Source organism: Toxorhynchites rutilus, chromosome 3 (assembly GCF_029784135.1).
Source record: "Toxorhynchites rutilus septentrionalis strain SRP chromosome 3, ASM2978413v1, whole genome shotgun sequence".
Taxonomy (NCBI): Eukaryota; Metazoa; Arthropoda; class Insecta; order Diptera; family Culicidae; genus Toxorhynchites; species Toxorhynchites rutilus.
Window position 1 is genome coordinate 241,755,263 of NC_073746.1, and position 12,857 is coordinate 241,768,119.

At 38.1% G+C, this 12,857-nt stretch overlaps 1 protein-coding gene across 1 annotated transcript; it reads right to left on the reverse strand.

Annotated features, from left to right (window-relative positions):
* Positions 1-5,641: 5,641 nt before the first annotated feature.
* On the reverse strand, positions 5,642-8,296 carry LOC129774065 (jerky protein homolog-like). Its single transcript, XM_055777761.1, has 2 exons — positions 6,347-8,296; positions 5,642-6,197 (listed from the first exon to the last, which is right to left on the reverse strand). Exons 1-2 carry the CDS (start codon positions 6,904-6,906, stop codon positions 5,642-5,644), a joined length of 1,116 nt encoding a protein of 371 aa, XP_055633736.1. The 5' UTR covers positions 6,907-8,296.
* Positions 8,297-12,857: the final 4,561 nt, after the last annotated feature.

A 12,857-nucleotide genomic window follows, 5' to 3' on the forward strand; every position in this document is an offset into this window, starting at 1 on the left:
ACAAAAATGCAAAAAATGCGTATTTCGAACGTAGTCTCACATGAGTTCTTGATACTTTTAGTTACGGTAGACATCAAACGCAAGGACAGTCTTCTGTAAGTTGGAATACATGATATTGGAAAAATCTCTTACGCAATCATAAAATTCACAGAAATAATAAACACAGAATAAAAATTATTAATGAAATTTCACTTCTCTATATAAAACGAATCTATCTATCTATCTATCTATCTATCTATCTATATATATAAAAATGGAGTGATGTCTGTCTGTCTGTCTGATTCTTATAGACTCGGAAACTACTGAACCGATCGACATGAAAATTGGTATGTAGGGGTTTTTGGGGCCGGGGAAGGTTTTCGTGATATTTTGATACCCCTCCCCCCTCTCTAAGGGGAGGCTGCCATACAAATGAAACACAAATTTCTTCATTACTCGGAAATTAACCAAGCAAACGAAACCAAAGTTGGCATGTGAAAGTTTTAGGGTGCAATAAATGTTTCTATGATGGTTAGACAGTCCTTCCCCCACTCAAAGGGGTGGGGGGGGGCCTGGCATACAAATGAAACACAAATTTCTGCATTACTCGAGAATTAATCAAGCAAATGAAACCAAATTTGACATGTGGAGGTTTTAGGATGCAATAAATGTTTCTATGGTGATAAGATACTCCTTCCCCCTCTCTTAGAGGGGGCTGCCATACAAATGAAACACAATTTTTTGCATTACTCGGAAATTAATCAATCAAACGAAACCAAAGTTGGCATGTGAAAGTTTTAGGGTGCAATAAATGTTTCTATGATGGTTAGACAGTCCTTCCCCCACTCAAAGGGGGGGCTGCCATACAAATGAAACACAAATTTCTGCATTACTCGAGAATTAATCAAGCAAATGAAACCAAATTTGGCATGTGGAGGTTTTAGGATGCAATAAATGTTTCTATGGTGTTAAGATACTCCTTCCCCCTCTCTTAGAGGGGGCTGCCGTACAAATAAAACACAAATTTCTGCATTACTCGAGAATTAATCAAGTAAATGGGCGGGACGAAGTTTGCCGGATTAGCTAGTATATATTAAAAATGGATTTTTGTCTGTCTGTCTGTCTGTCTGATTCTTATGGACTCGGAAACTACCGAACCGATCGACATGAAAATTGATATGTGGTGGTTTTTGTGGCCGGGGAAGGTTTTCATAATAGTTTGAGACCCTTCCCCCCTCTCTAAGGGGGGGCTGTCATACAAATGAAACACAAATTTCTACAGTACTCGAGAATTATTCAGGCAAATGAAACCAAATTAGGCATATTGAGGTTTTAGGATGCAATAAATGTTTCTATGGTGATAAGATACTCCTTCCCCCTCTCTTAGAGGGGGCTGCCATACAAATGAAACACAATTTTTTGCATTACCCGAGAATTAATCAAGCAAATTAAACCAAATTTGGCATGTGCAGGTTTTAGGGTGCAATAAATGATTCTATGGTGGTTAGATACTCCTCCCTCCTCTCTAAGGGGGGCTGCCATACAAATGAAACACAAATTTCTGCATTACTCGAGAATTAATAAACAAATGAAACCAAATTTGGCATGTGCAGGTTTTAGGGTGCAATAAATGATTCTATGGTGGTTAGATACTCCTCCCTCCTCTCTAAGGGGGGCTGCCATACAAATGAAACACAAATTTCTGCATTACTCGAGAATTAATCAAGTAAATGGGCGGGACGAAGTTTGCCGGATTAGCTAGTATATATTAAAAATGGATTTTTGTCTGTCTGTCTGTCTGTCTGATTCTTATGGACTCGGAAACTACCGAACCGATCGACATGAAAATTGATATGTGGTGGTTTTTGTGGCCGGGGAAGGTTTTCATAATAGTTTGAGACCCTTCCCCCCTCTCTAAGGGGGGGCTGTCATACAAATGAAACACAAATTTCTACAGTACTCGAGAATTATTCAGGCAAATGAAACCAAATTAGGCATATTGAGGTTTTAGGGTGCAATAAATGTTTCTATGGGGGTTATACTCTCCACCTCCCTCTCTAAGGGGGGGGCTGCCATACAAATGAAACACAAATTTCTACATTACTCGAAAACTAATCAAGCACAATTTGGAATGTGAGGGTTTTTGGGTATGAGAAATGTTTCTATAATGGTATGACACCCCTCCCTCCTCTGGCATGGAGAGGTGGTCCCATAAAAATATTACACATATTTCATCCAAAAATATTCCAACCAGACATGACAATTGAAAATTTTCGGAAACTCTGAAGGAAAAAGGGAAAATTCGGAAAATTAAATGTTCTACAATTACATAGTGACAAGTGCTGTTAGTCCATTTGATGTTTGCGCTAGCGAAATTGATCTTTGTTCGAAACTGGAAATGGATTTTAACGTGATGATACGCACTCCTATATCTTCTTCTATCTATACCAAAAAAAAAGGATCGCTGGATGTGTTGATTAGAGCAGAATTCGAGGAAGGAATTATTCGATCTAGGGCTGTCTTCATTCTATCATATTTTCTGTATAAAACATTTATTCTATGTAAAGGAGAAACATGTTATTTGCAAGTGGTTGAAAAATCTTGAACGAGAATTGTGTCTGAAAATAATTTGATATTATAATGATGAGTTTTGTTAGAAATACTAAGAATTTTAAAGTAAAAAGTAAATTTATCGGGGACGAATAGAAGATTGGACCCATGAACTTTCTCATAGTAAGAAAACGTGAATGTTTGAAGGTATTGATTACAAAAAAAAACAAATTTTGGGCGGGACGAAGTTTGCCGGGTCAACTAGTATTCTATATGAACATAACATTCCTTAGGATTTGGGCGTATCCATCCAGTACAGGGTGCCAACCCTGTACCAGGAAAAGCACCCCCCACGCCATAATGTTCCCGCCTCCTGCTTGAACGTCTTAGTGGTTTATTGTGACATGTAAGCGCAATCTATTGGGTCATCCTTCGCAGTCGTTTTCCTTGGGCGTCCAGTCGTTTCGGATTGTTTACGGTCGTGAAGGTCATTAAACACGAATGTTTTCGATCGTCCCAAGTAGTCTGCGATTTCGCGATGACTGCTGCCTGCGTTGGACATTTTGCGGATAACCATCCGCTGGGTTTCCGTGCGCGAGGAACTGGTCCTAAATTTTGTCGCACCAGCAGCACTTTTGACAGCTATCAGTGCGTCTTGCTAAAATGGGTTGCTTTGATTGCGTTAAACTTATGGTTTTCAGAGTTGTCATACTAGTATAAATGCTCGCCGTTAGGTTTCGCGCATACTATGGGCCCTATTCCATAAAACGAGTCGAGCAATTTGTCTCGTCTCGTCTCGGCTTCAGTCACTGTCGAGACGAGCAAAATATCCCATTCCAGTACACGAGTTTCATTGAAATGTTTTATTTGGTAGACTGGAAAGACTTCAGTCAGTTTTTCTCGGTATGATCAGTGCACTATGGTCCAGGAGGTGCATTTAAGTGGAAATTAGCATCAAGAGCTCGACAGTGATTCTCTAGACAAAAACTGTCTTCGACAAAGTTGTTACATATAATAGGGCGCTCATTTTAATGTTATCAAAAATAGGGTGACCAAAATTTACGATGAAATAAAAAATCTAACTTTCTTATCTTTATAGATAGATGTAAACATAGTTCGACAATATTGTAGCCCTGATTATTTCAAGTAACTTTGTGGAACAATATTTCTTTCTATCTCTTCAAATAACCGATATAGCGCTTTTTTCTGTAGATTGAGTTAGGATTACCATGAAAAAAAAGATTTTTTGCTCTAACTTTTATATGTAAAATTCTACATCAAAACTGTCCTCGAATGACTTTTAGAGCTTTCCAATCCACGCATTTTACGGTGCATAACGTGTATGCATCTCAATTTTACTGAAAGTTATTGATGTTTTTTCCCCGAAAACACGAACTTTTCATTTGCTTGTCGTTCTTTTTGGGGCAAACATAATAAAAAATTATTGATGGCATTTTAAAGAGTACATTTGACTCTACATAAGGTGAAACTTTCAAAAGAGTGTTATTTTTTGTATTTGAGTAAATTAAATTTGAAATTATGAGTTTTTGCATATAAATGAACAAGTTGCAATTTTTAAATGCATATAGTAAGCGTAGACTTTAAAGCAGCATCACTTCAGTTCAGTCTAATAGCCACTCAACATGGAGGTTCAAAGAAGACACATTGTTGATTTCCTATTTCGGTGGACGAAATATAGAAGACGTTCTACAATTATTACGAGAAAAATTTCTGACTATTTTCTTTTTATACAATAAAATATATTTATTTTATAAAAAGAAAAGCGGGGACCGACAAATTATCAAATGCTTCCTGAAGACGTCCTCCAAGTTTACTTCTCTGTTGAATTTCCTGGCGTGTCGCTCTCTAAACTAGCGGATGCTTTTATTACGGGCAGCTTCTTCGGAAAACATACCGATTGGAAGTAGCCCATGTTTGATTAATGCTGCACCGTGCACGAGTAGTTTGTGTACTGTCGGAGAAAGGGCGTACCATCCGTATAAATTATTGTAGAGTATACGAGTTTCCTCTACATACACTTGATCAGCATGCACATTGATTTGCGCCTTACAATTGATTAATGTCAAAATTACATAAAATTTCTCCAATAACTTCTTATCCAACCCCGTAATTTCCACAACCGCTTCTCTATTCTCGAAAAATCGACGAGCAACGTTGCCGCAATTCGAGTTTTCTCCTCCTGGGCGTGGTCCATTTATATATAATCCCAACTGCTCCTTCAATTCTTCGCAAACGGTTTCTTCCCGTTCTTTGACAATTTGATTCGTTTTGGACACTTTCCAAGCTGGCTGAAACGGGAAGAAATCTTAATAAACATTTCCATAGTTCGAATAATTGCGTGAAGCGGTGAAATTCCATACTGGTATTTTTCTGGATCGTCTGTATCTGCTACAGTTAGCGGCAAGTTGAGTTTTTTACCGCATCTCCTGCAAAAATAACATTTTGCCGAATGTGTCTTTGTTGAGGCATTGACAACTTTGTTGTCAGCCATTGTGAAGCACATTTTCGTTGTGATAGACACTTTGCCAATTTCAGTTGGAAGCAGTTTTTCAATTTCCGCATTAATTTTTGAAAGATACAGCAAATATATGCGAGTCTTGATACTCCCGAAGGTAACCATCATCATCTTCATCCAGGAAAACTTGATGATACCTAACAGCAAAAGTGTTATCATGTGAGTTTTATTTATTTTTAGAATTATATGCATTGAAAATGAAGAATATAAAAAAAGTGTTCTGATATTCTATATTAAATTTGATTAGCAATAAAAAACGAAACTAAACTGAAATCAAAAAAAAATTACAGTTGAATTTCACTCGTTGGGCTATCTTTAGTTGGGCTTCGATTTAGTTGGGCTCCCGTTCGTTGGGCTATAGCCCAACTAAATCGAAGACAAACGTCAATTCTGACAACGTAAAATTTTTTTCGAGGGGCTCGTGGATGGTGTTTTTAGGTTTAAAATAAATTTTAAATGAATCATTTAAATAAATAAAATCGAATATTATTCAACAAAAACAATATTTATTTTAAACGTTTCAAACAAAATTAAACAAACCACGTAAATTCATTTTCAACAAAATGGTAGAGTTCTTCAACATGCTCGTATTAGCCATTCAACTTCAGTGATTTTCGAACGTAGCGCGTTCAAACGGCATACTTCTGCAACATCATGCTTCATATAGCGAACTAGGCAATCAATTGACTTGATTGCATCGCCAAAATCAGGATCTCCGGTACTAGTAATGGAAGTATCAAACGAATTACTTCCATCTTCTGTGTCTACCAACCATTCTTCTTGCATTTCAGGTTGATCTTTCTTGAGAACTGATGACAAAATCTCGTCATCAGATAACGCTTCACTGGTTACCCAATCTGGATTATGATCAGCATCATACACCTGATCTTTGATCCACAGATCAATATCTTGCTCAGATGTTTTTGTTCCTGCCAAACTGTCAATCCTGGACACAAGCGCTTTGAAGTCATCATCGGCCGCTTTCGAGTCTACATTAACAGCATCCTCCGGCAAACCATCGATCAATTTCTTCCACGAATTACGTATAGTTTTGTCAGATATCTCCTCCCAAGAGGTTGCCAACCACGAAATACACTGTTGAAGATTAATCTTCTTCAATCGTTCTTCGAAACTAAAGAGGAAAGTACATAAATAAAACCTCAAATAGAATTTGAATTTAAATTTTGAAAAAGCACAGACGAAAAACTATCGTGCGCATAGTTTTGTGTTTATATTTGGAATTAATTACAAAAAATTAATGTTTAATATTTGGAAATTTACCTTAAGTGTTCGTTTTCCAGAATTAATGCGAGCATCAGTTTTCTTTTATACTTTCGCTTGATTGCATTGATGACCGCTTGGTCCATCGGCTGGCATTCAGCAGTTACATTTGGTGGGAAGTAGATCACTTGAATCAGTCCATCGTCACTCTGTAGAGATTCGTCAACGTCATAATGACTGGTGCAATTATCAAGAACCAGCAATGCCTTTGGCTCCAATCCTCTCTCGGCCGAAAATTTTCGAACAGCGGGGACAAACTCTTCGTGGAACCATTGACGGAACAACAGTCTGGTCATCCAAGCCTTTTTGGAATGATTATATGAAACGGGAAGTTCTTCGATGTTGATTCCTCGTGGTTTTGCAGCAGTGCAAATGAAATACAACGGAAGCTTTAGGGAACCATCTATGTTGGAGCAAGGCATAAACGTATACCTTGTCTTGTTTTGCTTCCGTCCGCTTGCCACGGTCTCATCACAGGTAACGACAGAGCGTGTGGCTAGGAGCTTGATGAACAAGGCAGATTCATCTGCATTAAAGACTTGGGATAGTGATAGCTGCATTTCCTGAATCTTCTTCTGTAGAACCTTCTTGAAATTTAGGTACGCTTCAACGTTTACCGATGCCTATTCTCCTGTTACGGCTTTCACGCGCAATCCAAACCGCTGCTTAAAACGATGCATCCAGCCATCCGAAGCAGAAAAACCGTGCACCGCATAGAGCCCCCGGTCCTGGAACATCTTAAACAGCAGCTCCGCCTTTGCTTTCAGAATATCCACTGTCAACAAAATGTTGGACTGCCGCTGCTGTAAAATCCAGATGTAAAGAGCTTCTTCCAGCAAAGGGAACGTCTGCTCTTTCAATGTTTTTCGATTATTTTCACCATATTCCTTGAACTTGTCCACCGCCTCACGAATTGTTCTTTCTTTTGGATTATTCTCGTGACCGTAGAAGATCCTACGCCGTACTTCTTCCCAAGAAAGTCATGCGTACCACCTCCTGCTTCAAAATCTTCAATTATGCGAACCTTCTCCACAAGCGTCAGGAAATTGCTCCTCCGTTTCCGGTTAACGTTCGTACTGGATCCTTGCAAACCATCCATTTTGAGCCTGGCGATCGAAATGAACGTATATTAAATCTACGCTAATTTTAATATCAAACTTCATTAAGAACTTACCAATTAATCCAACCTAGAACGAAACTCAACCACGAATGAAATAAACGTCAGTGGTGTGAAAACTTTTCTGCGTTTCCCATAACAACAAACAATCGGTGTGACCCTCGATCGATTTTCGATTTTGACAGTTCAGCCCAACGAGTGAAAGTCTTTCACAAATTGGGCTAAGAGCTTAGTGCAACGAGTGAAATTCGACTGTATAGGAGGTTGTTTCCAAGATACGACCGCATTGTTGACGTAGAACTATGCTGTTATTTTATATAAGTCACTTTTTTATACCTTCGGATAGTATTCTATAATGCTGTGACCAACGAAACCCTTATGATGACGAAAAACAAACAATGTTAACTGCTTGGAAAAGACTGAATTATGCCACACAGCTTGTACTCTGCTGTAACACCCGTCGATGCAAATTCGCTGATGAGTTCGTCAAGAGCGACCGCCTTCACCACCAGCGGGGGGAGCTTGATTTTGGTTGCTGCCTGGGTAACGGCGTTTACATTTTCGACCGACGCGCCGAAATCATTCGATGACGCTTGCCTCGAAATTTTATTGCCCCTGGCAATGCATTCATTTTTTGCAGGGCTCGAGCCTGCCTTCCATTTCTTCTTTTTCAACACACACTACGCGAAGCGTCCAATTTATGACGCGGAAAGAAAAACACACGATACGAATAACGCGAAAAATGAACTGAAAACACCACACGACGATATCCAAGTTGGATTACCACTGGTATGGTCCAATCTTAGATCGAAGCGCAGCGAAAGCAAAGTGAACCGGATTGCTCAACAGTCCGATGCCAAATGAAAGTCTGCCTCAGCGAGATCCACTGTTTATACTCTAGGCAAGTATTCCCCTTCATTCTTCTACTTTTCCTTTGTTCACGGAGACTTTAAATCCTACGATTTCCCCTTCGTTGGTCGTCGATAAGTTGCTCGTTCTTGACAGCTCTGTTCGGGAAAGCACACAAATGGACAGAACAAATGTACGGGAAAATGGAAACGCTTAAAGTTTTCATGAATTTTAACCATTTACAAACCAAGGAATTTTAATGTATAGCATATTAAACAAATCTTAGGGAATTTCCGATTCGTTTAGTATGTAAATCGCCAAAATCCGTTCGCGGCAACAAAAGTTATTAACGTTAACTTTATTTCATAAAAACGTGACCAGTTTTCTGATCTGGCACCCTTCATGAAAGACGTAGTTCTACGTCAAAAAATAGCAAAAACATATTTTGTTCATAATGTTCGCATAGTTTGAGTTATTTTAGGTAGGATTTGTTACTTGTCACAGCCCTATCAATTACCTTCAATTCGACGAAGAAAAATTTTCAATCAGTCATACTGCTCAAAAGTTATAGTTTTTTGAAAAAAAAATGGCGATTTTATTCACTCTAATTAGGGAAAATGTATTCTAAGGTCAAAACAATACACGGGTCTAATAAAGAGCTATTCCATAAAAAAGATCTACTTTAGAATATTGACTGTACTAAATTACAACTGAATTGATTAAGAGACATATACAATTACATATATAACCGAAACAAACCTGCTGTGATTTGAGCTTCCATCACAACCCCACTTAACAATTAGACTCAGTTTTTCGATGCTTGTTTTGGTATCGTATCTCAAATACTCGAGAATACGTTGAATAGTATGGTCGATCAAACTCTGTAAAGCAACGCTAGCATGTGACGTTTTCATACATATGCCTGAAGAAATTGAAAAGAATTGTATTATGTTTAACTATGTTCAAATCATACCAACTTGACGGATAACACAGCTTTTTGGCTTTCACAATCGAATTATATGCAGGGTATACATCGAGCCCCTGTCGTTTTGTCGTCATTCGCACGTTCAAGTATTGTGATTTGCTGAAATCATTCCGGCAAATAAATCCAATCGTTTCTTGTGGGGTAAGAGCTGTTCTATGCGAGCTTCTTTTAGAACGTCTATTTTTCTTATTAGGCGTTTTCACCAAATTTTCTACAATCATAGCCGAATGACGGGACCAACCAACCCTGATACTGGAAGCTGTTGCGAAGCCCAGTTCTTCAGCAGAAAATTTTTTGCCCCAAAAAGACGACTAAAAACATCAATAACCTTGAGTAGAATTAAGATACATACAAGTTATGCACCGTAAAATACGTGGATTGGATAGCTCTAGAAGTATGTTAGTTAGAGCAAAAAAACCTTTTTTTTTCATGGTAACCCTAACTCAACCTAGAGAAAAAGCGCTGTATCGGTTATTTGAAGAGATAGAAAGAATTATTGTTCCACAAAGTTACTTGAAATAACCAGGGCTACAATATTGTCGAACTATGTTTACCTCTATCTATAAAGATAAGAAAGTTAGATTTTTTATTTCATCGTAAATTTTGTTCACCCTATTTTTGATAATATAAAAAATGAGCGCTCTATTATATGTAACAACTTTGTCGAAGACAGTTTTTGTCTAGAGAATCACTGTCGAGCTCTAGATGCTAATTTCCACTCAAATGCACCTCCTGGACCATAGTGCAGTGATGTCATGTTTTTGTTTTGAGAAAAACAATAAACAGGTTTAAAATTGTTCAATCGATACTCTTTTCTCAGTGCCAAAATATTTAAAAAACATAACAAAAAGGAATAAGTTTCATATATTTTTTGCTTTCATTGATATTTTTCCTCGAGCATATCTGCCGTAATCTCGCAAAGTGACGCAAGCGCCAGAGGTAAGAATTTTCAGTACGAGACTTTTTGTAAAATTGCATGTATAATCAGCATACATACGCGTACATAACGAAAATTTGATCTGTACAAAATGTGTATTGTTGATGGAAAAACATTGCCATCGGCTTGATTTTTGAAAAAATGCAGTTTTATTTAAGCTATGCCACCAACGCCAGTTTGTTGTGGAAACAGCAAATTTAAATCGCTCGGCCTTATTCTGCGTGGCGTGTGAGGTGAGATGACAATTGTCACTTATGTCACGCGATTCCACCAGGCGTATGCCGTGAGAAATCTCACTTGAATGAACTCTCACTTTATTCCCACTCTCAAATATACGTGACGATTGTCACATGAACTGGGATTTCTAGGTGACAATCGTCGACATGTCTTGAGGTGTCGACAGTGCATGAAAACAAATGAAAAAAGGAAGAGGAATAATAAGTGTTTTTTTGGGTCGTATAGAATCGATAGTAATGGTATTATATGTATCAATAAATTCAATTTATCTTCAATTTTCACAGTACGAAAGACAAATTGCAAGTAGTTTGTTTTTTTTTGTGAAAGCGGTAGTGAGTCTGTTATTCCTCAATTGGACGAATAAGCACACCGAAATTATTTTCATTTCATGAAATCTATTTATTTTCTCTAAAATATATCTATCATATGGGTCTTGTGTTTCATCTATCTATCCGCGAGTCATCGTCACCGAACTGCATATCCATTTCAGAAGCCGTGGTATATGCCCGAGCCGGAGCCAGAGCAACAATTTAACACTGAGAGTGCAGAGAGCAGCAGCAACTACGACCAAAACAAACAAAAATGCTAAACTTTACAGGATGCAATCAACTGTTTCACCAAATCTAAATCAAATACCTGCAAATTCGGCAGAATGTCCTGATACACTAACAACAGGCCAGGTTAAATCAGATCTATAGATACGGTACTGACTGCAGCAAAACAAATATCTGACCTCTCTGAGCGAAACAAATAAAATTCTGGGATGCCAGATGTTTTTTCTCAAATATATGCGATAAAAATCTGAAATATTTGTAAATATGTGCTAATGTCTGACATACTGACCAGCTTCGTTTATCATATGGAATCAATAATGTTTTGTCACTATTTTAAATAGCCTGCAGCAGGAATAAAAGGTTGTGATAAAAGTTAAATGTCTGCAAATTCGTGAACACATGTGCGAATGTGTCATCTCTGATCAGATTTGGCAACCAGCAGAATGAACGCCTTGTCACTTGCTGTTCATCCTCTCACATACATCAAATGAACCTCTCACGGCATCCGAAACGACTGTAGGAATAGAGTGAGGAGAGTTGCGTGATGGTGATGTGACAATTGTCATCTCACCTCACACGCCGCGTAGAATCAGGCCGGCTGTTTCCACAACCGATAGGCGTTCATCCATCAAAGTATGTGAGAAACTGTTTCCAATTATTTTCTCCAACATGCTGCGTTGAGCGGAGCATCAGGGAGAAGAATTCACATACTTTCCCAACTTCGTAGCATGAGTCGAGCAGGTTAACGTAGTTGAGAACCCGATTGTAATAATTATGGACAGCACTGATTTTTTCGAATTCAAAATGCAATTGAAACCATCCGTGTTAAATAATATAATGCCGTCCGAAATTATCCGAAGTAAAACAGATACAGTTTACGCGAGGATGTTTTGAGTTTTGTTACAAGATGTGTTTAGTTTCGTTTGGAGCATTTAGAAGAGTGCAGCTGTTCACCAAACCCGACATGTATCCTTCAATCAACACTCAGCTTCAATTTATCCGAAAGAGAAATTGAACAGGCGTACTCTATCAGAACAAATAAAAATATAACATCGCATCACTATGAAATCACGTCACAACATAGGGAAAATGGCGCTTGCGCCCCATCACAGTGGAAATGGCGCTTGCGCCACTCCGTTTTCAAGCTTTCACCTGGTCATTTTTTCACATTTCTGTAAATTTTCACAGTTGTTTGGAAGGATTTGGTATTCTTTATCGATCTATAACAAAAAACGTAAAATATCAATGTTGGCGCTTGCGTCACTTTGCGAGATTACGGCAGATATGGTTTCATCACTCAGACGTTTTGTTATTATGGATTTATTGGGGACAATGTTTGTTCACCTAATCAACGATTCACCAAGAAAAATTTTAAATCTATATATATATATGCATTTCCAATAAAGTAGTTGTTTTGAATTACAAATTTTCATTCAATATGTGAAGACCCTTTCCGTGCCGTGTTAATATATTCAAAACAGTTATCTAGCATCCCTGGATATGAGTTCAATGTTTAGATTTGGTTGTGTTGTTTGGAAGAGGTCCATTTGAAAATCTGTAAAATCTTGCAATTACTGAATTGAATTTGATGGTTGCAGTTGAAAACATACATTGCTTATGCAATACTAGTTTAGCCGTGAAACAATTTTTGAAGATAAAGGCGGAGCAGAAGAATACCGATGCTTTCAATCAACAAGGTGAACAAACACATCAAACAAACTAGACGATTCGACTGATTCATTGACGAGCGCGGCCGAACGGTCGTCGAACCAGACGAGCTACTCGCCTGTTTTTAGTTGAACTCGGCTTCTGGAATATGAAAACAAACGAGA

What these genes read in the sequence shown, in the direction of transcription:
- LOC129774065 (XM_055777761.1), bottom strand. Translation starts at nt 6,906, where the DNA reads ATGCAGCTATCACTATCCCAAGTCTTTAATGCAGATGAATCTGCCTTG. An exon ending in CTGGAAAACGAACACTTAAG is followed by an intron (nt 6,198 to 6,346) that starts GTAAATTTCCAA and finishes TTTCCTCTTTAG; the next exon opens with TTTCGAAGAACGATTGAAGA.